Source organism: Punica granatum, chromosome 1, assembly GCF_007655135.1.
Source record: "Punica granatum isolate Tunisia-2019 chromosome 1, ASM765513v2, whole genome shotgun sequence".
Classification (NCBI taxonomy): domain Eukaryota; kingdom Viridiplantae; phylum Streptophyta; class Magnoliopsida; order Myrtales; family Lythraceae; genus Punica; species Punica granatum.
The window spans coordinates 52,219,583-52,244,698 of record NC_045127.1 but is presented as its reverse complement, the minus strand read 5'-3'; the positions used below and the strand labels follow the sequence as shown (position 1 = coordinate 52,244,698).

Sequence of the window (25,116 nt, the reverse complement as noted above, 5' to 3'; positions counted from 1 at the left end):
ACATGACATTTTGAAAATTATCCAGAAAAGCAGGGCCTTTCATTTTAGTCTCAAATTTAACATGATGTTAAATTTTCAGTCAATTTTAACGGTAGTGCCACGTGTCGTCACCTTATTAGATGAGTGAGTCCCGCCTATTTTTATTTAATTAAAAAATTTGAAAAAACAAATTAAAATTTTAGACTCCTTCGATTTCGGTGGTGGTGGCCGCAATCAAGGCCACCAACACCAGCCCCTCCTCCTTCGGGCCTCAGCCCTTCAACCGACCCTCTTTCTTTTTCTTTTTCTCTTTTTAATTTCAATTTTTTTTGAAAATATATCTATTACAATAAATAAAGACCAATTTATTTTCTCCCATTTTCGTTATGAAAATAAATAGCTCTACATTATTACTTTCTTAAGCTTATATATCTGCCTTTGTTCTTTTATATATGCAGGTGGATTTGCCTTGCAATTCACCTCAAGGCATGAAATGAGATTCGTTGATAGAGCTGATGCTGTGAGTGGAAATGTTTGATTTCATTTTTTTCCCTTGCCATAATTGCGCGTGTATATGATAGTTTCCTTTCATCCTGCTTGTGCCAATTTACTCTCCTCACCTGATTATTTTGTCCGTTTAGTGTTGCATCTCCAAGTAGAACATCAAAATCTCTCTGTTCAGGATTACTATTCTGATCAAAACTAAAAGGGGTATGATGATTGTTCCTTTTCTTTTAAGAGTACGTCTATTAAGATGTTGAACTCTTTTCCTCGATCTCCAACGTCAAATTATTGTCTTCTTAATTTCTCAAGCTCTTCATATATCATGACATGCTAAAATAATTAGAACTAAAATGCATAATCATTTTACGGGCTTCTTTTTTGAGTGAAGGGACACTAGAGACGATGCTGCTGGCGTCTTGATGGCAGATTGAGGCGCGCAGTCCAAGGAGAATTATCTTGCCATCAAATTCGTCATTGTAGTATGCCCTCTCCCGAACGATCGATGATTTACCTTTTATGCGAATATCTGTACATTGATCTATTTGAGATTATGCTTTTCTCATTATATTGCTGAATTATTTATTAGGTAGGTAAAATTGGAGACGTCCGGTTTCTATTATTTCATTATGTGTTGTGTACTTTATATTCATAAATACTACGATCTTGAACATGGAAGGCGTTGGGTTTTTATTAGAGAATCTATTTATATATCTTTTACCTATTTATATAGAAAACTTTAAGTTAGACTCTTAGTCTTACGACCATTTATAAAGAAGAATTGTTTAGAATATATTATCAGTTCGTGAATAATTGACTCTATGAGATTCATCCATTAAATACTCATTAAATATTGAAAATATTTCGTGATTATATTCCCAAAATATAATGCACAAAATAATAAATTAAAATATATAATTACAAAAGCCCGAGCAATGAGCGGAGAAACAAACTAGTTAAGAAATAACACATACCAAGAACAGAACATTTCCATGGAATATTCCGGCCAGGAATTTTCCCTGAAAATCTATTCATGGAAAATTGGAAATCTCGGATTTTTCTGGGAATTTGGCGGTTCAACGAAAACTGTACACAACACAGCTTCCTCTTCACTTTCTCCTGAGAATAATTAGCAAACCACAACCACACAAGAGGCTATGAAAAGTGATTCGTAAAGCCGAGAACTATAATTAATTTATCCGGTTTCATCGGTAAAAAAAATCAATATCCAAAGACCATCTAAATAATTTCTGGACAATTCGATATGATATGAGAGGTCGGTATTCAATATATCTTAGCCATCGCGCTCCCGTGCAGATTCGATTCTAATAACCCTCGCCATTTTCCAAAAGAAAGATTAGCAAATATAACCAAGCATGAGAGAATCTGGTTCCAACTCGGCCGCGGGAAGGTTTTCCGGGAGCATAGCCAGTAGACAGCGACAGCAACACATAAACTAGAAAACGTCATCTGCTGACCGGTCTTTGTTCTTTCCGCGGGTCCGCGTAACCCACGTCAATATAATCAAGATATCCATCCTCAAGAAAAAAACAAATACGAACAACTCCGGGGACAGGTTAGAGCTTCACTCAAACTCTCGACGACTTGGGAGGAGAATTCAATCGAAATTCAGATTCAAATTCATGGTTGCTCTAATGACTTGGAGATCAATTCATTTCAGGGTTTCACCAGATAAATTATGGGATATATTACACCATATAACTTAACGTTAACATATATCATTAGATCTATCCCAACATCGATTTTTTACTTGAGATATCCCAACATTGCTAGTTTGATGTCACCATCTATTCCCAGGTGATAGATGGTAAAACAAAAATAACAACGTCGTGATACCTCACGCAAAAAATCGACGTTTGGATAGATTTAAGAATATTTGTCAACGTTAAGCTATATGGTGCAATAAATCATAAATTATAATAGATATTACTGCGTTTGATTTCAAAGTAGGATTTTAAAATTAGATTTTAATTTTGAAAAAGAGTGGTATAATGGAGTTCACCCTTTGACTTTGTATGAGTTATTTTGTTTTGTTGTGGAAAAAGAGTGGTATAAATGATGCCCACCATTTGATTTTGTATAAGTTATTTTGTTTTGTTGTGGGTAGAATTAAGTTAAATTAAAATCATACTTTGAAATCAAACGAATCAATAGTACTTTACAGTACGCCACGATTTGAACGTCGTACGCGGTTTGCATGGAAATTTAGTCCGTAACTTCTTATTGCCTTAGATTAATTGTTTTCTCAATCTCTTCTACGCGTCCCAAATCATTTGGCTCGCCGAGTCCCTCTCCCCCTCTCTCTCTCTCTGCTTTGCATACATCTCCTGATTATATTAAATGTGGTATATATCGTCTCTTTCATAGCGTTGAGTCTACCATCCAAGTCAAGCACATTTTAATTTAATATATGTCTTGATCTTGCTTCTAACAATGTCACAGCAAGAAATATTCTTTTGCGCTCGGGGTCTCATCTAACACACGAAGGAATCCGATTCATTCGATAGTTATGCCAAATACACGTCTCAGAGAACAATGGATCATAGACGCGAATATATCAGGTCTTATTTGTCACTTGCCTATTTAGCTTTAAAAGAATTGTTCTTTAGCCAATCACTAAAATTTAAGTAGCTAGCTTCAGTTCATTACGAGTTTAATTAATTAGCTCCATTAGGTTTTTACAGGTATTAATTATCTAGTGCGGAGGAATCCAAATTTTTCGATGTTATTAAGGTTCACGTCCCATATAGGAATAACAATAACGTGCTGGATATCGGATTTATTTCTCGTAGCTAAAAATTGACAACTTGTCTTCATTTTCATTAAATTCCAAATAAAATATTTACAAAAAAAAAAAAAAACAAAAACAAGAAGTGGACGTTGGCCAATCATTTACAGGCCTTTGGTTGTTTGGGACACTGAGTCACTTAGTAGGTATGGCTCTAGTTCGTTACGACTTACGCGGTTGGGCCGTTAATTACCAAGGTCGTGTACTTTTCTTGTCCCATGTGTAGATCTAGGGAAACTTCCAATATTATATCTTTTTCGGGCGAAAACACGAGATGGTCGGGAATAATAACTGAGATTAATTTCTATACGGGTATCGGTTTGGATGTGGTCACCAAGTGTATTCGATGAATTTTGATTCCTTACACTGTAGGAAAAAAGGGTGGGCAATCTCAGTTTGCCGCTGAATTCCAGGTTCCGAAGATACTATACTATTTCGGTGCGTACCCTACTACCGAAGACACTAACTATACTATGCTTAGAAGTATCTGAAACGAAATTGTATTTTAATGTTCAGACATGATCGTTGTGTGCTCTTTTCGGGCATAAATACTCTTCTTCTTCTTGTTGTTCTGACAGAATCTGCAGCTTAAAGACTTCTATAAATTAGCGCGTTGTTCTTCCATTGTCAACCGAAGCTTCTCTGTTTCTTCCATCCCTCCGTTACCCTTTGCTCTCGTCTCCATATCAACGACTCAAGGCACGGCCTTTGTCTTTGATGGTTCGAGAGGATTGATGTGAATCAACGTTTCCTCTCTTGATGGCGACTAAGAGGCAATCTCAGAAAGAGGGCGAATCCGGTCGTGGAGTTCCTGACCAGAATCCAAACAACAGGCCTGCTTCCGAGTATGCTTTGCTTGCACTACTTCTCGGGATCCAACAAGATTCTGCTTTTTGATGCGTATATGAGTTGTTTTAATTTGGTTTCGAATTGTGGAATTCGATTGCCTTTGCTGATGCTGTGCAGGCTGGTGAGAAATGTGTTCGGTGGGATTTCACACGATGATGCCGTGAAGATTTTCGAGCCCTTCTTCAGAAAAACTGTAAGTTAATGTTGGAGTTTCTCTGTGAACTGAATTTGGAAACTTTCGGTTAAACCTGACTCGACATCTTATGGTCTTGAAAGTTTTCACCTACTTAATTAGGAAAATTTAACTACCTTATGCCTTTCTCTACCATGACTTGTCCCTTTCACTGACTCGACGGTCTCCTTGCTTCTATTTTCGCGCATAGTTTAAGGTTTCGGTTGATTTTGATTCCTATCGAGTTTCCGTGGTAGTTAATTCAAAGTCTCTGTGAGTTGCAGGTTCGAGAGCAGGTGGAACATCTCTTGCCAAAGATACTAGGACAATCATCAAGGTTAGTTCAACTTCTTCACCGAGTAGGGACTACTTGGTGCAGATTTTCTTCTGTTTTTTGGTCTGAATATCTCGTTTGTTGGTTCTTGTGCAGATCGGGTTCCTCGAGTGACCCTACTGGAACCGCCCATGGAGTGGTCTTAAAGTTGAGATTCGTGAATAAGTTGCCTGCTACCCTATTCACGGGAAGCAAGATCGAGGCTGAGGATAAATCCCCTGTCATGATCGAGCTGATTGATTCAAGGACCAACACGAGGGTCACCTCTGATCCTCTGTCCTCAGCAAAGGTGTTGATTCAAGTCCTTGATGGAGACATTGGCTCCGACAATGGGGAAGACTTGAGCGAAGGCAAATTCAATTCCAAGATTGTGCGGAAGCGAGAAGGCCGGAGACCACTGATCACTGGGGACCTGACCATTACTCTGCGAGCAGGGCTGGGATCTCTCCCCAATATCACTTTCACCGATAATTCAAGCTGGATCAGGAGTCGGAGATTCAGACTAGGAGCTCGAATCTCGCAGAATATTCCCATTGGAGTGATGGTAAAGGAAGCTTTTAGCGGAAGTTTCATGGTAAAAGATCACCGGGGCGAAGGTGCATTTCAGTAACTTGACCATTCACTTTGCTTTCGTTTCTGCGATGGAAGTTGAAAACGGAAACTGATGTTCGGTCATATTTCACAATGCAGTGTACAAGAAACATCACCCTCCGCACCCAAAAGACGAGGTCTGGCGTTTGGAAAAGATAGCAAAGGATCGAGTATTACACAGGCGGTTGGCCTCAAAAGGGATTCACAAAGTGGAGGATTTCCTTCGGTTATTGGAGACCAAACCGTCCCTTCTGAAAACCGTAAGAGCTCCTTCAATATTAATCAATCTCAGGGAATATAGTAGTTTCATTCAATCTATGATTGTGGAGATCCTTACGAACTGGATATCTCTCAATTGCAGATTATTTGCAAGGGGACCTCGAGCAAGATGTGGGAGGCAATTGAGGCGCATGCCAGAGCTTGTGTTATAGATGACGACCAAGCCTTTGCCTATTTTCAGGAGTCGACAAACACTGGGCTCTTGCTCAACTCGGTCTATCGCGTTGTCAAAGCGACATTTGATGGCTGTACTTACATCCCAGTTCAAGAACTAACCCTTCATCAAAAGTTGAGTAAACCTTCAAGAATTGCCTGTTCATTATGTCCATTTTTAGTGTTTCTTTACCATCGAAAACTGCCTGAATTTACTGTTTGGGGAATTCTCTCGCTGCAGGCTTTGGTGCAAAATCTGAAGCGCCAAGCATATGAAAATATGAATCAGCTAATACCGGTCAGCGGGGCGCTCGCAGTGGACACTCCACAACCAATGAGCGGTCTGTCAGCCGAAACGTTTCTTGCACCACAAGGTATGTGAAAACTAATGACAAGATATTTGTTGAATCCCTGGAGCATCTCATGTCCTCATGCTTGGTTTAAATTTTCTGCACAGAATACCCGCCAATACCACTTCAAGGTTACATCCCTATGTCCCATTCAGCTCTGTATGGCTCTGAAGGTTTGGGCATCTGGCAGTCGGAAGTTTCGGGACCACAGATGCATGTTCCGCCTGACCTGAACTTCACTCCAACAGTAGCAAATAGCTTCGCGATAGGCAATATCCAGTCCGGAGATTTTAATGGAGGGATCAGTTTTCCTAGTAGTTCCAAAGGACCTGCTATGACATCGACATGTTTTCCTTCCACTTCGGGCTGGGTTCCAGAAAACGGTTTTTTCTTCGGATCTTCAAGTGGTGTGGCAGGAGAAGGTGGAACTTTTCCATCTGTTCCTGACTTTGGTTTAGTATTAGGGCCGAACAACATACCAGGCTCAAGCCTTGCTGTACATAATGGGAGATCAAGAGTAGCTTGGTGCAAGGTCCGAGCTGCTTTTAAGTTGCGATCAATGAGGAAGGTCGCTGCCCGGAGAAGACGCACTTTAGCGTCGGCCGCCCGATCAATGAGCTGCTTTTGAGTTCTGTATGCAATATAGATATAGTCAGGCTCGATCTGCAGTATCTTTCAAGGTTTAATAGTCTTCGAGCTCTCTGCTTTGTTTCCAACTCATCAATGATGACAAATAGCAAAGCATGCAGAGGATAGGTTTCTTCATTTTCAGACTTCCGCAACTCTCCATGTTGCCGATCGAGGAATCGAGGGCACTCTTGTTTTCTTTTACGTTGTTGAAGTTCTTGCATGTTTAAGTGCAATGATTAGCTCCTTTGCAGATTGCGTGATTAGTGCTTCTTCTTCTTCTTCTTCTTCTATAATTATTCAATTATTTATCCCAGAAGATTGTCCTAAAGCAATCTTTCGTGCTTCATCTCGGATCTCGAGTCATCGGGAAGTTCATATTTCGATTGTCCGGAAAAGTGCAGTACTTATTGATCTGGTTTTTCTGTAACGTGCTATTGCTAGGTGACAGTTTGCCAGTTCAAGTTTGGGCCAAGTTCTATTTTCGTATCTAGAATAAGGCCTCTTCGGCCCGTTTTAAGATTGATGATGGAGTAATTTTCCAAAGTTGGAAATACTATTTTATTTTTTGAATTAGTAATTGGAAATTACTATTAATATTGGAAGATAATTACTAATGGCTGCCTCCCTTAAATTTCAAGAAGAAGATATCACTCTTCCATTTTTATTGTTGATAATATTTTATTTCCTTATTTTGCTTTAAAAAAGAAAACATGACCATAACCATATATATATATATATATAAAAGAAAAGAAATCAAACCGGCTTTAATAAAATTATGTGTATAAAATAAGCTTGTGCATCAAATTTATCTTTCGGATATTATTATAGGAATTCCATTAAAATCCTATAAGCAATAGCCAAAAATGGTTTGCCGTGTGTAATATCATTGTCATTACTATATGCGACAGTTGGTGTTAATTATCATAATTTTTGTTTAACAGATACCATATATCGAAATATTACCATGAAATCGCCCCATTATGGCATACCAAAAGTACTATCTACCCCATTGTCGATGGATAAATTACCATCATACATGTTTTCTTCATAAAAAAGAAAACGAAAAGGAGTTATGAATATGATAATTATCCAAAAATAAAAATATTGCATTGCAAATCTAACAATGTAGAGAGAAATTAGTAAAAAAAAAAAAAAATTTACCACTTTTCCCTCATTTTCGAATTCAAATCGAGTGGCAATTCAGTAATATTGTCGAAATAAGTGCCCCGTTTCCCCCAGACTGCCTTCTTCAATGCCTCTATAAAACCTTCCTCTGCTAATGAAATGAAGTCCACTCTCGATTCAATTCAGTACAGTTCTCCTTTGCGCTTCCGCTACCCTTCAACTTCAAGCTTCAGCCTCTCCCTTCCCCGAGAAGATGTCGCTGCGTCCGAACGACAAGAAGGAGGCCCGCCGGAACAGGTACAAGGTGGCAGTGGACGCGGAGGAGGGGCGGCGGCGCCGGGAGGACAGCATGGTGGAGATCCGCAAGAGCCGCAAGGAAGAAAGCCTGCAGAAGAAGAGGCGAGAAGGTTTCCAGGCAGCGGTTCAGTTGCCGTCTGCTGCTGTTGATAAGAAGGTGAGGCACTATTTGCTCTGTAGCTCTTAGGGCTGATTTGCAATTGATCGGTGTTTTTCGTTTAATTCGTGATTGCAACCGCTTTGGAATTTATCCCGTTAAGAACAATGGAGGCTTGTTTTGATGTGGTTATAATGTTTAGCATTCTGTACCTGGGTTTAGAGGTCTCGGTACTCAATCAAATCATCATGATTGCAAATGATGGTTTTGTTTTGAATAGAGAGCACACGGGCGGCGCCGATGCTATCTTGCTATATTGCTAGCTTAAGATTCTGGCCATTCCATTACACATAGGTTAGTAACGGGGCAACAGTTTTTTTGACCTAACTGGATGCATTTGGATTTTTGAGCGATCTTTCGGCTTGCCTGCTCATTAATCAAGGTCTTTAGGGTTGATGAGGTAACTCTTTTTCCAAAAATATGGAATTATGCTGCAATTCCTTTTTTTTTTTTTATGGATTTGATGATCATAATTGTCTCTTCACGTATAGATTATTCATAGCTATTGCATGTAGCGAACTACCGCATTTAGTAATCCTACTCAGTTTCTTGGGAATATTGCGGCAGCTTGAACTTCTCCCTGCAATGGTTGCTGGCATCTGGAGCGATGATAAAAACCTGCAACTTGAGTCAACTACTCAGTTCAGGAAATTACTTTCAATTGGTGAGGTTTATCTTTTTAATTGTTTCTTAACTTCTTTAACTCGCGTGCAGATATTAACTATTTGTTTTAATCTAAATTTTTTCAGAACGCTGCCCTCCTATCGATGAAGTTATACAATCTGGAGCTGTTCCCCGCTTTGTTGAATTTCTCATGAGGGAGGATTACCCTCAACTACAGGTCATTTTAGTCACATCTCTTTGGCAATCTCGCAAGTCACAATTTATGTCGAATTTTTTATTGTAATACAGCTGATGTTGATATCTTTTATAAAATCTTGCAGTTCGAAGCTGCTTGGGCCCTCACTAACATTGCTTCTGGGACATCTGACAACACAAGGGTGGTTATTGATCATGGAGCTGTCCCAATATTCGTTAAACTTCTGAGTTCTCCGAGTGATGATGTTCGTGAGCAGGTATGCATATCAAGGATTTCCTAGTTGCCTTCTCCATGTCGATATTTTTGCAAAAGGTGATTATATACTTGATTGAATAGCAATTAACAACTTGTGGTTAAACGAATTTCAAATTTCTCTTCTATATTTAGGCTGTTTGGGCACTGGGGAATGTTGCTGGGGATTCCCCCAAATGCCGTGACGTAGTCCTTGCTCATGGAGCTTTGGCTCCTTTACTAGCTCAGATGAATGAACATGCCAAACTTTCCATGCTTAGAAATGCTACGTGGACACTTTCAAACTTCTGCAGGGGAAAGCCACAGCCTCCTTTTGACCAGGTTGGTGTTGACAACCCTTCATATAATGAACGGCAGTTCCAGTTGCTTGTTTCTTAAGAAATTAGTATTACATACGACTTGTTTGGACTGTTTGCTTTGTGATGGTCAAACCATGGGTGCAAATGTTACTGTTTGTTCTTTATTCTGAGACACAATAACCCTGCTATATCACTTAATAGCAAGTTCTATTCTTTATCCAATGACAGGTTAAGCCTGCACTGCCTGCTCTTGCATGCCTTGTGCGCTCAAATGATGAAGAAGTTCTGACTGATGCATGCTGGGCTTTCTCGTATCTTTCGGACGGTACAAATGACAAAATTCAAGCTGTAATTGAGTCAGGAGTTTGTCCTCGGCTAATCGAACTGCTATGGTTAGTGATATCACAGGAGTATGCAATGTTTGAATATATGTTTGATTACACTAACTCTTTCGTTCCCTGAAATTTAGAATTCTGACATAATGTCTTTTGCAGCCACCCATCTCCCTCAGTTTTGATTCCTGCCCTTCGTACTGTTGGGAATATTGTTACTGGTGATGATTACCAGACTCAGGTAACTGTTGTATTCTTAGGCTGTTAGTTTCAAAATAATAATCAGTGTCTAATTTTTTTATTTTCCTATGTCTATAGTGCATCATCAACCATGGAGCACTCCCTGGTCTCTTAAACTTGTTAACTGGCAACTATAAGAAGAGCATAAAGAAGGAAGCTTGCTGGACAATTTCTAACATCACTGCTGGAAACAAGGAACAGATTCAGGTGACAAGTCATTTGTGTGTTTGTGTGTGGTTGGGAGATTGTTGAAGCGTAATATGTATGACGAATCATCTATTGTGTGTTTACCAATCATCTATTGTGTGTTTTGCAGGCTGTCATCGAAGCCAATTTAATTGGCTCAGTAGTTAATCTGCTACAAAATGCCGAGTTTGATATAAAGAAAGAGGCAGCATGGGCAATGTCGAATGCCACTTCTGGTGGCTCTCATGAACAAATAAAGTACACACTTATATCCTATCCACGTTCTCTTCTCGTCTTCATAATCTTTTGTTTATAATTTGACGTTCCATGTCCATTGTAGGTTCCTAGTAAGTCAAGGTTGCATCAAGCCCTTGTGTGACCTTCTAATTTGCCCTGATCCGAGGATCGTTACGGTATGCTTGGAAGGCCTTGAGAACATCTTGAAGGTTGGAGAAGCTGAGAAGAATCTTGGCAACACTGGGGCTGTGAATCTATTCGCTCAGATGATTGATGATGCTGAGGGCCTAGAGAAGATTGAGAATCTTCAGAGCCATGATAACACAGAGATCTACGAGAAAGCAGTGAAGATTCTCGAGACTTACTGGCTGGAAGACGAGGATGAGGAGACGATGGCACCTGGTGATTTTGGAAACACCGAATTGCCTTCTATTCCACCTGGTGGCTTCCAATTCGGCTGAAGGTACACACGCTTTCAGCGTCCTGTTATCTTCCAGTTTTTCCTTCATGAAACTGCAGCGTCCGAGTTTCCATGACCATATAAGCAACCACTAAGTAAGTTGGATTCTTTTGCAGGAGGGGGCTGGACGAAGGTTCCTTTTTAAGCTTTCGGTCCTCTCAAAGTTTTGGTCTGTTTGGGCAGCGCAGAGGCCTAGCCGGATGTGGAATATCAGTGAAGGATATATTGGTCGTATTACTGAGTTCGGATTTTCTTTTAGGCTACTATGGGAGCAAGTCAAGGCAGGATATTCCGAAGGAAGAGGTTACTATTGGTGAAGGTGCTCATCTCCTATGAGAAATGCGTTAGTCGATCGGTCTTTAGATTTTGTTTTGGTATCTTGTTACAGCTCCATACTTTGGATCATCATTCGTGATTTTTTTTTTCTGTCCTCAAATTGTTCTATATCGTCAAGACTTCGAAATGCAGCTCCTGCAATTTGTTGTGGCATCGGCCGAAATATTTTAATCCATGAATGGTTCGGTCATTCAATTTATCGGTCTGTCATGTACGGCCTTTCACAGATTGTGCTTGTGTATTCCTTTTCTTTTCGTATACTGCCGGTGGGAGAACGACAGTTACTGAAATCACGACCGGAGAACGATCTTTTTGATCATTCGATAATGTTTGCAGTAGAAGTAACTGCCGCATGCTAAAATTGGATATATGTGCATTGCATCAAGCACTTATCCGATGAGAAACATCAGGCCTTACGTAATACAAGATCATACCACATGTGCGCTAACTTTATTTTGCAATTCACTGGAAATACCTTGTAGTCGGGTCAAATTGAACCGAGCAGGTCGACAATCAATTTCTCGTAATCAGGATCAACCCGACCTGAATAGCAGATGAGATTAGTCTTGGTCAAATTGGTTGGTACACCTCGGCCAGCTATAATTTCTGCATGAAGAATTCGATCGACCAAATCATCTGATTGACTGATCAAGGAAGCCATGAGCTCGAATCTTTCTGCTCCATCGAGCAACCTCTTCGCCTCCATAGACATGGGGACCAACTCCTTCAAGCTCCTCATCGTCCGGGCCTTCCCCGACGGCGTCTTCTTCCCCGTCCACCGCCGCAAGGAGGCCGTCGTGCTCGGCCGCGACGCCGCCGCCGGCGCCATCTCCCCGCAGTCCCGGGCCCGAGCCATGGAGTCCCTCAGTAGCTTCGCCCGAATCCTCCAGGCCCACAGCGTGGTCCCTGCCCACACTGCCTGCTTCGCCACTTCGGCGGTCCGCGAGGCCGAGAACCGGGACGAATTCGTCGCCGCCGCGAAGGAGGCTCTGGGGCTGGGGTTCGATGTCAGCGTCCTGTCGGGCGAGGAGGAAGCCGAGCTCGCGTACAAGGGCGTGATCCAGTTCCTCCCCGTGTATGAGAAATTGGTGCTGAATGTTGACATCGGAGGCGGGTCTACTGAGTTTGCCATTGGGAAGCAGGGGAGAGTTCTCTACTGCGCTTCGCTGAAGTTAGGGCACGTGAGTCTGACCCAAGAATTTGTCAGGCATGGTGAATTGCTAGACCTCAGGGAGCACATCAGATCGACTATTCTTAAATCTGGGCTTGTGGACAAGGTGGAGCATTTCGGGTTCGAAGTAGCCGTCGGCTCCTCGGGCACGATTCGTGAGCTTGAAGAGGCAGAATTCCATGGGTTCGCGTGGGATTCTTTTGATGGTATGCCTCCACATGGGGCTGTCAAGAGGGAGTGGAGATTGAGCAGGAAAGGGCTTACAGGAATTGTTGAGGCTCTGTGCCATGGAGGAGAGGAATGGAGGGGGAAGAAAGATCGCCTTTTTGGGAAGAGATCGGAGTTCATAGTGGCAGGGGCAGTGCTGCTGGGTGAGATATTCGAAATACTTGGGATTGAGGAGATGGAGGTTTCTAAATATGCCTTGGGAGAGGCTGCCATTGCAGATACTTTATCGAAGGTTTATTTGGGCTGTGATCTGAACGCGAATGTGAGGTGGCGATCTGTTGTTCATTTCGCGACGAGGCTTAATAGCAAGAAACGGATGAGAGCTGCTGCGCAATGTGCTGGCATTGCAAGGGTATAATGTTTCCGACTTCTGTGATTTTTTCGAGAATATGTTTCAACAGGAGTAGCATGATTCACTGCATTATTCGAAATAGCTTTTGCATGTAGAATACAAAAGAGCCCAGGAAGCTTTAGAATGTTCTTTGTTTTGTTGGACCAGAGTTTCATTCCGAAGGACCAGCCTCAATAAGTTATCAGAATGCCTGATCTTCGTTGTTTTGTTCTGCGTTGGCTGTATAAAGGGCTTCTCAACAGTCGGCTTTTTTATTCTCTGATTGCTGCAGGAGATCTTTGAAGGGGTGAAAAAAGAATACGAGCTTTCCACAAAGGATCTGGAGTACCTCGAAGCTGCTTGCTTGCTTCACAACACCGGGCTCTTTAATGGTAGAAAGGGTTATCATAAGCAGTCATATCATATAATCATGGTGGGTACCTTTCCATTGCCTGCCATACGCACTGAAAGAAAACACTCTTTATGTTTCTTTGGTAACCAAGGCCTTTGCTTTCTGCAGAATTCCGATCAACTTCATGGTTACGAGTTTCAGGAGGTCAAGGTACAACTTCGTGGTCCCTTTAAGCTCAATTCAGCATCAAGTTTACTGTTTATGCTGAGTTGGCCATTTATGGTTAAATGAAATTTCAGTTCATAGCGCTGCTTGCAAAACATCACCGAAAAAAGTTCCCAAAACCTGATCATTCTTCGTTGCAAGCGTTGCCTGAAGAAGTATGGATGTTTGTACTCCCACGTTCTGTTTTTGTACGTATCAGTTTTATTGAAATGCCATTCACTGATGTTTTCCTCTATGATTTTAGATGAAGTCCAAATTCCGCTTTCTGTGCACGATCATTCGTGTTTCTGTTGCATTACAGCAACAGGATTCCCCTAATTATCAAAAACTGGGAATCTTAGATGCTGCTGAAGGTCTCGAACTGGTGAGTCCATTTTGTTTCATCTTTACGTTTCTCTGAAGAAACGACCAATCTTTTTCACCCATTAAATTATAGTAAGTCTCCATCTGCAGTTGCATAGCGACATAAAGGATCGGAATTCATTGATGGAAATGATTCATCCACCCGAGGACCCCGAAACAGAAGTACTAAGACATGAGCTGGTGAACTTCAGAAAGGTATCATCTTCTGATCCGATGTCAGTCAAATTTGCGAGCCAAGCCATAAAAGCACCAAGCTTAGAGTTTTGGGCATTTGCCGTTGGTAATGGTATTGTCAGGTGTTCAACCAAGACCTCGCCGCCATGGTGATGTCAGGAACAGCGGGGTGCTCATGAACATAACAATCGGTAAGAGCCTCCTCGTTAATGTCATCTGACCTGTAGATCAAGATTCTCCATCGGCACTTCTAAATTCAGGGAATCCTGAATATCTATTTCTGGAAAGAACAACATTCAGGGCCATGAGTTCTGAAGTAACGAGATAAAATTCAACACCAATGATGTCACTGTTCCAAAAACAACCTCTCTATATTTGTCTCCTTCCTCATATTCTCCTATTAAAGGACCCATTTTATCTGAATGCCTCTCAACTCATCAAAGTTTGAAGCTCTTTCCTTCTCTCCTGCGCACCCTCTTGCCACCCATTTCTGGAGAGTGAGAGAGATGGGGTCAAAACTTCCGATGGAGGTGACGGTGAAGGACGTGAGAGGGGCCCAAATGTATGTGGGGTGGTCGCAGTACAGGTCACGCGAGCTTCCAACTCCGGCCCCACAGCGCCAACGCAAAGTGGCCATGCCCTTTGAGAAGCCGTGGTGGAGTGACCCGGAGACGAAGCGTATGAGGGTGGCCCGGTATAAGCTCTATGATGCCGAATTCAGGTTCAAGGCTTCAATGAAGAACGGGTTGTGCTGGCTCAAGAGACAATGCACCTGGGTTAGGTGATCGGCGTCCGGCAGTTCATCTGCAGAATGTTCGCGCCACTTTCTACTTGCTTTCTTTTGAGCTTATTCTTCTAGTTGTAATTTTGCAGTCGTTTTGATTCGGTATCCTGACCTGATGATGTATATAAACGCGATTGAAGGAATTCATATCGACTAGGTAACACACTTTTAGGATCTCTGTTCGTATAACCAGATTCCCCTCTCTTGCAGCATCCTTGTTCCTCACCGGTGTTCTGGATTATATCAGAACTCCAAAGACAGATCGACAATGGTCGATCTATACCGTAAGTTTAACGTAATTCAACCACTAGGAACTTGCTAAGTTAATGATATAAGAACCACGATAAAATTACATAGACATAATTCATTTAGGCCTCGTACTTTTTACGTTACCGCATCATCAAAATTATCTGCATGTTTCGGTTCGTTAATAAATCGGGACGGGCATTTACGACAACCTAGGCTACTATAAACGGGCCCGAAGTCCAGCCTCTTGGGCCCATATACAAGCCCCACCACATGCATTACCAAAATTTAAAAAAAAAAAAGAAAAAAAAGACGAGCACTGGGAAAATTAATTAAAGGGGAAAAATAATAATCTTTTAAGATAAAAAAACTAAAATTAGACAGAAATTGAGGTACAAGATAAAAGCCGATATGATTCAATTCAATCACTACTTCGCGAAAAGCATCAGCTCTCCCGTAAAATTCAATCTATTTAATTTCTAGGGTTTCTCAGCTCCGATTCCCGACGATTCCGTGGTGTTGCGTGATCGGGAGCTTTCATCGGCTTCCGTCCTTGTCTGTGATACATTTCAATCCCGGGCGCTGTTCTTCGTTGAATCCCGGGTCGAGCTCGGAGCAGCAGCCCAGCAATGGTTAACACCGCTAACAATAATGTTAGCTTCCTGTCTATCGATCTGAGCTCTTTCTTAGCTTCTGATGTTCTTCTTCTATCACAATTCGGTTAAAGTCCGGACTTGTTAGCTGCCCGGCTAGGGATTTTTTGTTTGAGCTGAAGTTCATGATGATATAGAGGAATATTAACAAAACAATGAACTTTCTTCTCTTTGGTGCAGACTCTTGGGGTCGACAACACCTTCAGGAGGAAGTTCGATCGCGAGGAGTATCTAGAACGAGCACGTGAACGTGAGAACGAGGTGGGTTAATACCTGTCTTTCTGCAAAGCTTGACCTTATTGTCTCCTTTGTACATGTATTTGTAGCTAAAAGGTCCCTGTTTGATTTGTTTCAGGAAGCAGAGTCGCGGCATAAGTCAAAAGGTGACTCCACCGATTCAGTTACATTGTTGTTTATGTACTTGACCCGTTTTGTTCCTCATTTAGTTTCTACTGAATTCGAAGGATTAACCCGAATGACTATGTGTCGCAGCGAAAGGTCCGCCGGTGCAGAGGAAGCCCTTGAAGCATAGGGACTATGAAGTGGACCTTGAGTCTCGATTGGGGAAGACCCAGGTGGGTCTCTGCTGAATTTCTTGTTTTTGTGAATTATATATATGGCATCCGATTCTCAATTTTAATCTGAACATCTCAAGAGAACTAGGGGATGGAGTGACGTGATTTCCACATGTTAGGCTTTCTCTATCCTCTTTTTCAGGAGAATGGATTGGCTATAGCCTCTCTGAAAATGATCATTTGACTTGATAAATTTTATTAGTCACAGCTATTATCACAGAACAACTTTTCAGCACGGCTCCTGAAACAATGTTGTTAAGACATTGATGTACTTTAAGGGCAAAATGTAAAGCTAACTTCTTAAAGGTCTATAAATCAAATTCTCAAAGAGCGGTCATGCCATAACCCTTTGCCTTTGCATAGGCCATTATTGCTAAGGAAACCCTGGTTTCATTTATTCAAAGTTTTTATGATGATATATTTTGCGAATGCTGATTTCCCATTCTTCTGTGTTTGTATCTTTTCAGGTGGTTACTCCCATTGCACCTCTAAGCCAGCAGGTACTGCTTTGCAGAATAGATCTCTCTTTAGATTTTTTTAGCCTTTTGGTTTCTTCTGCATTGGGAAAGAAAGGAGGAGGGTAGCGTACATCACTAGTAATTGTTAGCATTCATGTTTTATTGACTCTGTGGCGGAGCATGGATTGTGTGATTGTATCCTTTGTGTACTTCGCAGGCTGGATACTACTGCTCAGTTTGTGAGTGTGTAGTGAAGGATTCAGCAAACTACTTGGACCACATCAATGGGAAAAAACGTATGAATGCATCACAGTCTCTCAGATACTATTGTGCACTTTCTTCTCCATTCTTTGTGTAATTGTCACTTTGTCTGACATTTTTATGCTCATCGTTCAGATCAAAGGGCCCTTGGTATGTCTATGCGGGTAGAAAGAGCATCTCTGCAACAGGTTAGCTTAAGGCCAATGCTAATATATGCTGCTCTGTCAAAATTGTTTTACATATTATGTTTAATAGTTGCTATCATTGGCTTAAAATCCTTTTGATATGCAGGTTCAGGAGCGATTTGAAATTCTGAAGAAGCGGAAACCTCCTGGTACCTTTACCGAGCAAGGTGAGCTTTAGACAATTGCAAAATGGCTTTTGATTAGACTCTGTTGATGCATCCATCGATGACTGATTGTGATGAAAACCTATCTAATATCCTTTTGCAGATCTTGATGAGCGAATCTTGAAACAGCAGCAAGAAGAGGAAGAATGGAAGCGCCTGCGTCGAGAAAGGAAAAAAGAGAAGAAGGTCTGTAACTAGATAAATTTGCTAAATTCCTCATGAGATTAAACTTGACCATTTACTTACCACTTTGATTGGTTATTCATCAAGTTCTCCCCTTCTTGACCTTGATGCTTACTCCTTTTTTTTTTCTTTTTTTTTTTTCCTTCTTTTGCCATGGAGTAGAAAGAGAAGGCTGCAGAAGAGGCGATAGAAGTAGATCCCGACGTTGCAGCTATGATGGGGTTTGGTGGGTTTGGTTCGTCAAAGAAATCGTAATCTCCCTTTTGGCGAGGAAGCAGTTCTGGGGATCTCCCTTAACATGCAGTTGAATACCCAATCCGAGTTTTTTCATCACTAGATAGTCAATGTGTGACATTCTTGTAGCTTCAGCTTGATCAGTACTTTTGTGTTGATAGTTGATAAGAAAAACTGCGACTCTCTACACGTCTCAAACATTTGTTACCGGCAGGGTTGCGGTTTTTGACATTTTTATCAACATTTAGCTGTTAATATAAAAGGGAGATCTATTCATTCGGCTTTTCAGTTGGGCAAAGTTTTATCTTCGAATCCTTGTCCCCCAGTCTGCGTGGGATGAATAGTACTCAACTGTCTTGAGACATGAAATTACTATATCGATATTGAATAATTCAGAAAGCATCATTGACACGATGCGATGGAATGAATGATTGGAATAAAAGCATCAACGACCAACAATGGCAAGAGAATCTTGGTCTGTGGATTGCTACTCAATTCAGTGAAGAACGAGCGCAGGCTGTTTCCGTTGACCTCTGTCACATGAACTCTCCGAGCTGGTGAGCTAGAATGATGCCCACGTAACTTCAGGATAAGCAAGAACATAATTGAGACGGATAGCGTTGGCTGCCAAGTGCCACCTCAAACCTTAATCTTGGACCGTTGTGTCGGGGTGCTTTTAATCGTGAGAAGCCCACAGTCTCGAAAACCGCTCCAAAAGTAAACCAATGACCTGCCAACAGATTCTCTCTCTCTCTCTCGTTCTCTGGAAGCTCCATGGCTCCTATATAAATAAATGGTCAGTACTCATGGATGCCTACTTCCATCAAAACCCACTGTTCAGTTCCCAAAGCATATATAGAGTTTTGTCGGAGTCTTACTCTTGGGAGAGAGATAGGATTATGGCGGAAGGAGGAGCAGCAGCAGCAGCTGCATCAGAGAATAAGGAGGAGAGGAGGATAGTGGTGGCGGTGGACGAGAGCGAGGAGAGCATGTACGCCCTGACGTGGTGCCTCAAGAACCTCGTCTCCTCCAACTTCAACGACACCCTCTTCCTCGTCTACGCCAACAATCCCCCGCCTGTCTACACTGCTGTCGATGGTTCAGGTAGGCGAATGTTGTCATCACCATTTCAATTGGTCAAAAGGGTATTCTTTAAAACCCTCTCTCTTCCAAACATTCGATGTTGATGATGTTTGGGTTAGCCAAGAATAGGGAGGAAACACAAGAGATTCTTTTGATTCAAAATGAATGGGATGGTGGCTGAAGCTCACTGTTTGGTTCAGTTGGCGTTTCAGGATATCTGTTCTCGTCTGATATAATAGCTACGATGGAGAGGTATGGCGGTGAGGTGGCCGAATCGGTGATGGAGAAGGCTAAGAAGATCTGCCGAGATCTCGGCGGCGGCGACGACGACGTGAGTCTTCGCTCCCTTGCTTTTTATCCCCGTCTTTACTGAAAGAAAAGCAGAATGAGTCGGATATCCTTCGATAAAGAAAATTCTAGTGCCATTGATGAGTTCAGAATCTGTAGCAACCAACGGGTTTTAGATTAAAATGGTGAGACTATCTTGAAGAATACGGTAGGAACTTAAATGCAGTACTTGCACGTAGTGGCATTATTTTTTCAGTGCACTTGTTGATGTTAAGTTAATACACGGCTTTCTCGTGTTATTTGCGGATTCCTAGAGAAGACCGAACATCAAAGTTTTCGACATAATGCGGGGTTGATTTGCAGCAGATTAAGGTGGAGACGAGGGTGGAGAGAGGGGATGCGAGGGATGTGATCTGCAAGATGGTCGAGAGGTTAAACGCTGATATCCTTGTGATGGGCAGCCATGGTTATGGCCTTATCAAGAGGTACATCAAGCCTCCTTTACTTTCTTCTCTTTAGTTCGGATCGGTATGATTTACGAGCGAGCAGTTGGTTACGAGATCATGCAGAAGATCAACAGCCAACTGCAGATTTGATTTCATATTGATTGTTACTTGATGCGCTGGTTGGGGAATATTTTTCAATTTGGGCAGGGCATTCCTTGGGAGTGTGAGCAACCACTGTGCACAGAACGTCAAGTCCCCCGTCATGATTGTCAAGAAACCTAAATAATCAGTCCCATCTTATCTTCCCCCTTCCCTGCCATTGACAGTCGACACAAACACACCACTCTTGGCTTCGCATCTTCTCCTGCTCGGTTTTCACTTTGGCTGTCTAATGATGTAAATAAAGTTTGCCTTGTAGCAACTTCAGAGTTCCTTGTTGAGCTTTGGTCAGTTTGCCTTGTAGCGACTTGGAATTCCTTGTTGACGAGCATTGGTCAATTTCATCTTTTCTTTGTGTGTATATATATAACTAGTCGTGGAGCCATGCTCGGATACTTCCATAACCCTAAAATATATATATATATATATATATATATAAGAAAAGCTCCTAAGAATCATAACTGAAAAAAAAAAAGAGAGAATAAAATAAACACACAGCTTTGCATTTAGGGGTAGCAATAAGACTCACATAATCAATCTTGAAAAATAATGAGAGAAAAAGAAAAAAAATTAGAGAAAAATTAAAAAAAATAGAAATTTTCAATAAAATGAGAGATAAAATCGAAACATATATTTAATCAATTAACTTGCATCTAAAAATAGACAAAAGGTTGCGAGAGATCACGTCTAGTTGTACACGTGGTTTTTAATAGTTTTTAATAGTTGCATTGATTCATGTTTATATGTTTGATAATTTATATTTACAACTATCATGAGAAATCTAGATAAAATAAAATTTGGTTTACTTTTTTTTTCGGTGAACAAATATGATTTTTTAAAAGAAAATATAATTTATATATTTATAAAATATTATCAAATCTATTTTTAAAAATAGATATCTATAGAGATATAATTTATACATACTTTTTTTTTCTATATATGTAGTAAAGGTTGTACACGTAATCATATATTAATATTTCTATTTTATGTATGAATATATGCTAATATTAACTTATTTTTATGCTAATATTTATGTGATGAGTCCACCTCTTATCTTGTTTTCTTATATATATATATATATATATATAAATGCTTATATAGATAATACATATGAACCGCTTCTGTATCAACGATGTGCCGCTTCATTCCCTTCTTGTTTACTTGACTTAACATCAAGGTTACAAAATGCGATTAGCTCATGTGGGCTCATTTCTTGTTGCTTTCTACTTCAACAGAGCGTTCACCATTCTACATAAGAGCACCGGAAACATAGTAGGTCAAGTTGGAAGGTGTTCCTGTGTCCATTTTGATTGTCTGAGCTGGTGTCGAACTGTCTGATATAAGTTTTCGCCCACAACTTATTAGACCGCAACATCGGTCTAGAACTCTATGAAAGACTAAAATAAAATGACACATTCTTTTCAGGGAGACTCCAGCCGTCGGAGATCTAAGTTATTAGAATAGTAAGTCGGAGATCGATGTTAGGAGCAGAGAGGAAGTAGGAGAAAGAAACTGCCAGGCAAATGACCATATTATCTCACTGAGCTTGCCAAAACGTTATATCGGAGACAAGACAGCAAATTTATCTCATCAAAAATTTTTTGCATGACATCTACTTTCTTTCTAAAGGGCTCAATAGTCAGATGGGCACCATGACAGTGCGCAGTTATGCAAATTGCAGCCTCAACGTTCCTTCCCTCCGAGATAGCGAAGTCCTAATACTAAGAACAAAGAGAAAAGGGAAAAAAAAAAAAAAAAGGAATCACAGAGAATGGGGCTCCCTTCCCTCTACAGCTCATCCTGCAACCAAAACCCGCATATCAAAGTCAATATCAGCAAAAAAGTGCGGCGTCTCGAAACCATTGAGATAGACAAAGGAGAAGGGAAACCCACCTTTACATCGTCACTCTCGGTCTCGGTCTCGATCTCGGCAGTGTCGTCCTTCTTGACTTCAGCATCTGCATCGTCGGCATCATCAGCATCATCATCCTCTTCATCCTCAGCCTGAATTCAGAAATTGTGATATATGAGAACCACATCAATAAACTGCAGTTTAGAGGTTCAAAACACAGTCCACTTGAATGGATCCAGAGGCTTACATCCGAATCAACTGGGTCCGCCTTTGCTTCCTGGTAGAAGAAATTTAAAAAAAAAAGGGAAAAAGATATTGACAATGAGAAATAAGAAAAGGGAAACAGGAGAATGAATTCTAATTAATTCGGTTAATGCACACTATTGCAGGCAATATGCGACTTTGGGAGACTTGTTTTTCAAGTGACTTTTACAACGATGAAGGAAGCAGAGTTTAGGATTTCACCTCTTCCTCTCTCTTCTTCTCTGCCTCTTCAAATGCTGCCTTCTCAGCCTGAAATTAACCATATGTGTCAATTAAACATCTTAACATATTCATCATCAAGAGTACAGTGAATGATGCATCCATTGAATTATATGGACTTACATCCTTGTTCTTGCCCCATGTTTCCTCAGCAAGCTTCTTCGCATACTCCACATCATCGCAAACCAAGACATTGTCGAACAATGTGCCAGATTTCACCTGCCACAGCTCAACACCGACGTACTTCAAGTTGGGGTAGACATACAACTCCGGATCATCCTTGAAGTCTGCAGAGATTGTGAGTGTCAATATACTGAAACCCAGCTTTTATAGACTATTAAAAAAACTATTAAGGAACACATTATGGCACCTGGGTTGTCAATCATGGGTGCCTTCCACTTCCCTTGGTAGTTAGGGTTCTTAATTTTCTGCAAAAGCAGACAGGGCACAGCCATGAGCAAATGCCGCAATGAAGCTACACTGCTTCAGACGAGATTAGCCAGTTACATACCTTTGGCTTCCATGGGCCCTTGTACTCGGGGTTGGGAATAGTTGGGGCTGTCCATTCACCATCTTCCTCATCATCCCAGTCTTCAGGCTGAAATGCCAAGCAATTCAGTACGTGATTGTATGATCCGATAAGCAGCTCTAAATATGCATATATAAATAAAAATTAAGGGTGCACAAGGTTCACCTTCTTAGCATCAGGATCCGGGATCTCCTCGGGGATATCATCGTAACCCTACACAAGTATAGAGATTACCATTATAACTAGCTGCAGAGCACACTTGATTGAAAATAAGGGCTCCGAAGGGGGGCTATAATGTGTAAATACCTCTGGCTTCTTGTCTTCGGGATCGGGAATATACTCCTTGTCATCCCAGTCTTCAGGCTATAAAAAAAAAAGTTGAGCCAACATTAGAGCAAGCCTGAATCTGAAAAAAAAGAAGACGAGAGAAGATTGAAGGATAAATTAATACTTTCTTAGCTTCAGGATCCTTGATCTTCTTTGGTGGAAGAAGGTCCCAGTCAGAGTACAAGCTACCACTTTTCTTTTCATCATTGTCGATGAGGATACTGTAGGTAGCATCAGGACGGAGGATAAAAGTATAGACATGGGTCAGCTGATCAGTCTCACAGGGGACGTCCTTCTTGAGCAGGTGGTTGGTTCCATTATAATTGAGAATAGCATGAACTTTCTTTGTACTGTAGCCGCAAATATCAGGTCCAAACATAATACTGCATCGAAAAAGAGAAAATAAGTACATAACACAGATATATATGAATAAAGCAATAGAAGCTGATAAGCAGAGGAGATATGAACCTATATGGTGTGTCACCGCCGAATTTCTTTTGATCAACTTCACCATTAAGCAGCTTCATATAGCCACCGCCGCAGTCAAGTTTCTGTTCGTGCTTAACTGAAAATTGGAAGACTAATGCCTTGTCTTTGTTGCTGAATTCAGGGAATTCAGCTGATATAGCATAGAACCTGTAGTCTTCACTTGTCTGGATACCTGCATTGAAATATCACGAAAATTTTGAGATACTTGTTGAAGAACTCAGCCTATCAAGACAAGCTTTAAATGACTGGGAATAACATTAGCTCCGAAGAGTCCAAGGTCATAGCATACCTTTGTCGTTAGGGTCCCCATTCCATTTACCGGAAGTGTAGTTCCACTCTCCTGCCACATTTTCATCTTTCTTCCAGTCGGATTTAACCCAACGCTTCTCCCATCCATCTGCCATCACGCAGACACAAGTTAAACATAAATAGGAGGAAAGTTACTAAATGCACAGGAAACAATCTCAGACACAACAGATTATTACTAATAAAAAATGAACACAGCTAAGGATTGCCCAGTTTCACTAGTAACAGAAATGGAGATTGCAAGTATTCCTTTCACTCCCATATATTAATTTTTCAGGACCTGTTCATACATACAGAAAACTCAATCCACGACGTGAGTCCAAGCTGAAAGAAGCTTCAGCTCTAGTTCAATTCCATTCAGAATGTAAGCCAACATCAAGTTGTGAAATCTTTGGAACACTGACGATAAATCAGTATTGGCCCAGGACAGTAAATTGATGAATCGATTTCTAAGGTGATGATGTTTCGAATGCAACCCTTCAACATCTAGAAAAGACATTGTTTTCGTTTCCTGAAAGCAATAAACTACGAAGCCAAGCAAAAAACTCCAGCTCCTACTCACCAGATTTCAATGAATATATCAATGGAAAAGCATTTCACCAACGAGAGAAGTCTAATTGTAGCTACAGCTACTCGATCCACAAGCTGATTCAACTAACGCGAAACAGAGATACATTACGCAGAAAAATCATCACAGATTGACTCCACCGATACATTCTCAACAAGTATTATCCAATTAACAAAAACAGAGAGTCGGAAACACCAGATCCACACACAAACACCAGCGACAAAGCTTATGCCATCAGAAACTTGAGCTCGTGATTGAAGATTCGAGAGCAGAATCTCTCAAACAACAATTGGACACGCCCGATCTCGGCGTGTACAAATCGAGAAATGCGTAAATTAATTACCATCGAAGCGCTCTTCGAAGAAGACCTCTGCGCAGGCGATAGCGATCAGCGAGAAGAGCACGAAAGGGACGATAATGTTAGGCGCGCGGGAGCTACTTCGATTCGCCATCTTCGCTCTCCACAGAGAATGAGAGAGAATGAGTGGGACGAAATGCCAACAGTGCTGAGGCAGACGGGAGGCGACGGAGCTCGGAGACGATATATATGGGGGTTTGCTCATTGGTTTTGAAATAGCCCGTTGACCTCCTACCTGGACTAGTTTAGCCAA

At 41.2% G+C, this 25,116-nt stretch overlaps 6 protein-coding genes across 12 annotated transcripts; 5 read left to right on the top strand and 1 right to left on the bottom strand.

The window, feature by feature from the left end:
• The first annotated feature begins 3,584 nt into the window (after positions 1 to 3,584).
• On the top strand, positions 3,585 to 7,042 carry LOC116196059 (protein SAR DEFICIENT 1-like). Of its 2 annotated transcripts, XM_031525592.1 has the most exons (9): positions 3,586 to 3,727; positions 3,868 to 4,134; positions 4,256 to 4,331; positions 4,595 to 4,647; positions 4,741 to 5,240; positions 5,335 to 5,495; positions 5,597 to 5,803; positions 5,909 to 6,041; positions 6,125 to 7,039. In XM_031525592.1, exons 2-9 carry the CDS (start codon positions 4,049 to 4,051, stop codon positions 6,643 to 6,645), a joined length of 1,737 nt encoding a protein of 578 aa, XP_031381452.1. In that variant the 5' UTR covers positions 3,586 to 3,727; positions 3,868 to 4,048; the 3' UTR covers positions 6,646 to 7,039. The 2 variants fall into 2 exon arrangements, with proteins under 2 accessions (XP_031381443.1, XP_031381452.1); XM_031525583.1 differs by having other exon boundaries at positions 3,585 to 3,727; positions 5,597 to 6,041; positions 6,125 to 7,042.
• An 889-nt stretch (positions 7,043 to 7,931) lies between these two features.
• On the top strand, positions 7,932 to 11,614 carry LOC116201415 (importin subunit alpha-1-like). Its single transcript, XM_031532659.1, has 11 exons — positions 7,932 to 8,226; positions 8,794 to 8,890; positions 8,976 to 9,067; positions 9,171 to 9,302; positions 9,434 to 9,619; positions 9,826 to 9,989; positions 10,092 to 10,170; positions 10,248 to 10,376; positions 10,486 to 10,613; positions 10,696 to 11,055; positions 11,169 to 11,614. The coding sequence occupies exons 1-10, from the start codon at positions 8,026 to 8,028 to the stop codon at positions 11,051 to 11,053; spliced, it is 1,566 nt and encodes a 521-aa protein (XP_031388519.1). The 5' UTR covers positions 7,932 to 8,025; the 3' UTR covers positions 11,054 to 11,055; positions 11,169 to 11,614.
• A 189-nt stretch (positions 11,615 to 11,803) lies between these two features.
• On the top strand, positions 11,804 to 15,205 carry LOC116201394 (exopolyphosphatase). Of its 4 annotated transcripts, none has more exons than XM_031532639.1 (8): positions 11,804 to 13,139; positions 13,411 to 13,551; positions 13,639 to 13,680; positions 13,770 to 13,850; positions 13,940 to 14,059; positions 14,149 to 14,253; positions 14,355 to 14,423; positions 14,729 to 15,205. In XM_031532639.1, exons 1-7 carry the CDS (start codon positions 12,048 to 12,050, stop codon positions 14,409 to 14,411), a joined length of 1,638 nt encoding a protein of 545 aa, XP_031388499.1. In that variant the 5' UTR covers positions 11,804 to 12,047; the 3' UTR covers positions 14,412 to 14,423; positions 14,729 to 15,205. The 4 variants fall into 4 exon arrangements, with proteins under 4 accessions (XP_031388499.1, XP_031388490.1, XP_031388483.1 ...); XM_031532630.1 differs by having other exon boundaries at positions 14,676 to 15,205; XM_031532623.1 differs by having other exon boundaries at positions 11,806 to 13,139; positions 14,355 to 15,205.
• Positions 15,206 to 15,843: 638 nt separating this feature from the next.
• Positions 15,844 to 18,263, top strand: LOC116201446 (zinc finger matrin-type protein 2). Its single transcript, XM_031532696.1, has 10 exons — positions 15,844 to 15,915; positions 16,096 to 16,176; positions 16,271 to 16,298; positions 16,408 to 16,490; positions 16,958 to 16,990; positions 17,166 to 17,244; positions 17,345 to 17,397; positions 17,501 to 17,561; positions 17,662 to 17,744; positions 17,904 to 18,263. Exons 1-10 carry the CDS (start codon positions 15,892 to 15,894, stop codon positions 17,994 to 17,996), a joined length of 618 nt encoding a protein of 205 aa, XP_031388556.1. The 5' UTR covers positions 15,844 to 15,891; the 3' UTR covers positions 17,997 to 18,263.
• A 428-nt stretch (positions 18,264 to 18,691) lies between these two features.
• Positions 18,692 to 20,314, top strand: LOC116201426 (universal stress protein A-like protein). Of its 3 annotated transcripts, none has more exons than XM_031532684.1 (4): positions 18,692 to 19,079; positions 19,271 to 19,389; positions 19,713 to 19,831; positions 20,000 to 20,314. In XM_031532684.1, the coding sequence occupies exons 1-4, from the start codon at positions 18,701 to 18,703 to the stop codon at positions 20,076 to 20,078; spliced, it is 696 nt and encodes a 231-aa protein (XP_031388544.1). In that variant the 5' UTR covers positions 18,692 to 18,700; the 3' UTR covers positions 20,079 to 20,314. The 3 variants fall into 3 exon arrangements, with proteins under 3 accessions (XP_031388544.1, XP_031388530.1, XP_031388535.1); XM_031532670.1 differs by having other exon boundaries at positions 18,693 to 19,079; positions 19,259 to 19,389; XM_031532675.1 differs by having other exon boundaries at positions 18,694 to 19,079; positions 19,710 to 19,831.
• A 1,136-nt stretch (positions 20,315 to 21,450) lies between these two features.
• LOC116201386 (calreticulin) lies at positions 21,451 to 25,033 on the bottom strand. Its single transcript, XM_031532611.1, has 13 exons — positions 24,849 to 25,033; positions 23,921 to 24,028; positions 23,611 to 23,803; positions 23,267 to 23,525; positions 23,122 to 23,178; positions 22,981 to 23,028; positions 22,798 to 22,884; positions 22,657 to 22,714; positions 22,410 to 22,573; positions 22,269 to 22,316; positions 22,051 to 22,080; positions 21,845 to 21,955; positions 21,451 to 21,751 (listed from the first exon to the last, which is right to left on the bottom strand). The coding sequence occupies exons 1-13, from the start codon at positions 24,955 to 24,957 to the stop codon at positions 21,740 to 21,742; spliced, it is 1,284 nt and encodes a 427-aa protein (XP_031388471.1). The 5' UTR covers positions 24,958 to 25,033; the 3' UTR covers positions 21,451 to 21,739.
• Positions 25,034 to 25,116: the final 83 nt, after the last annotated feature.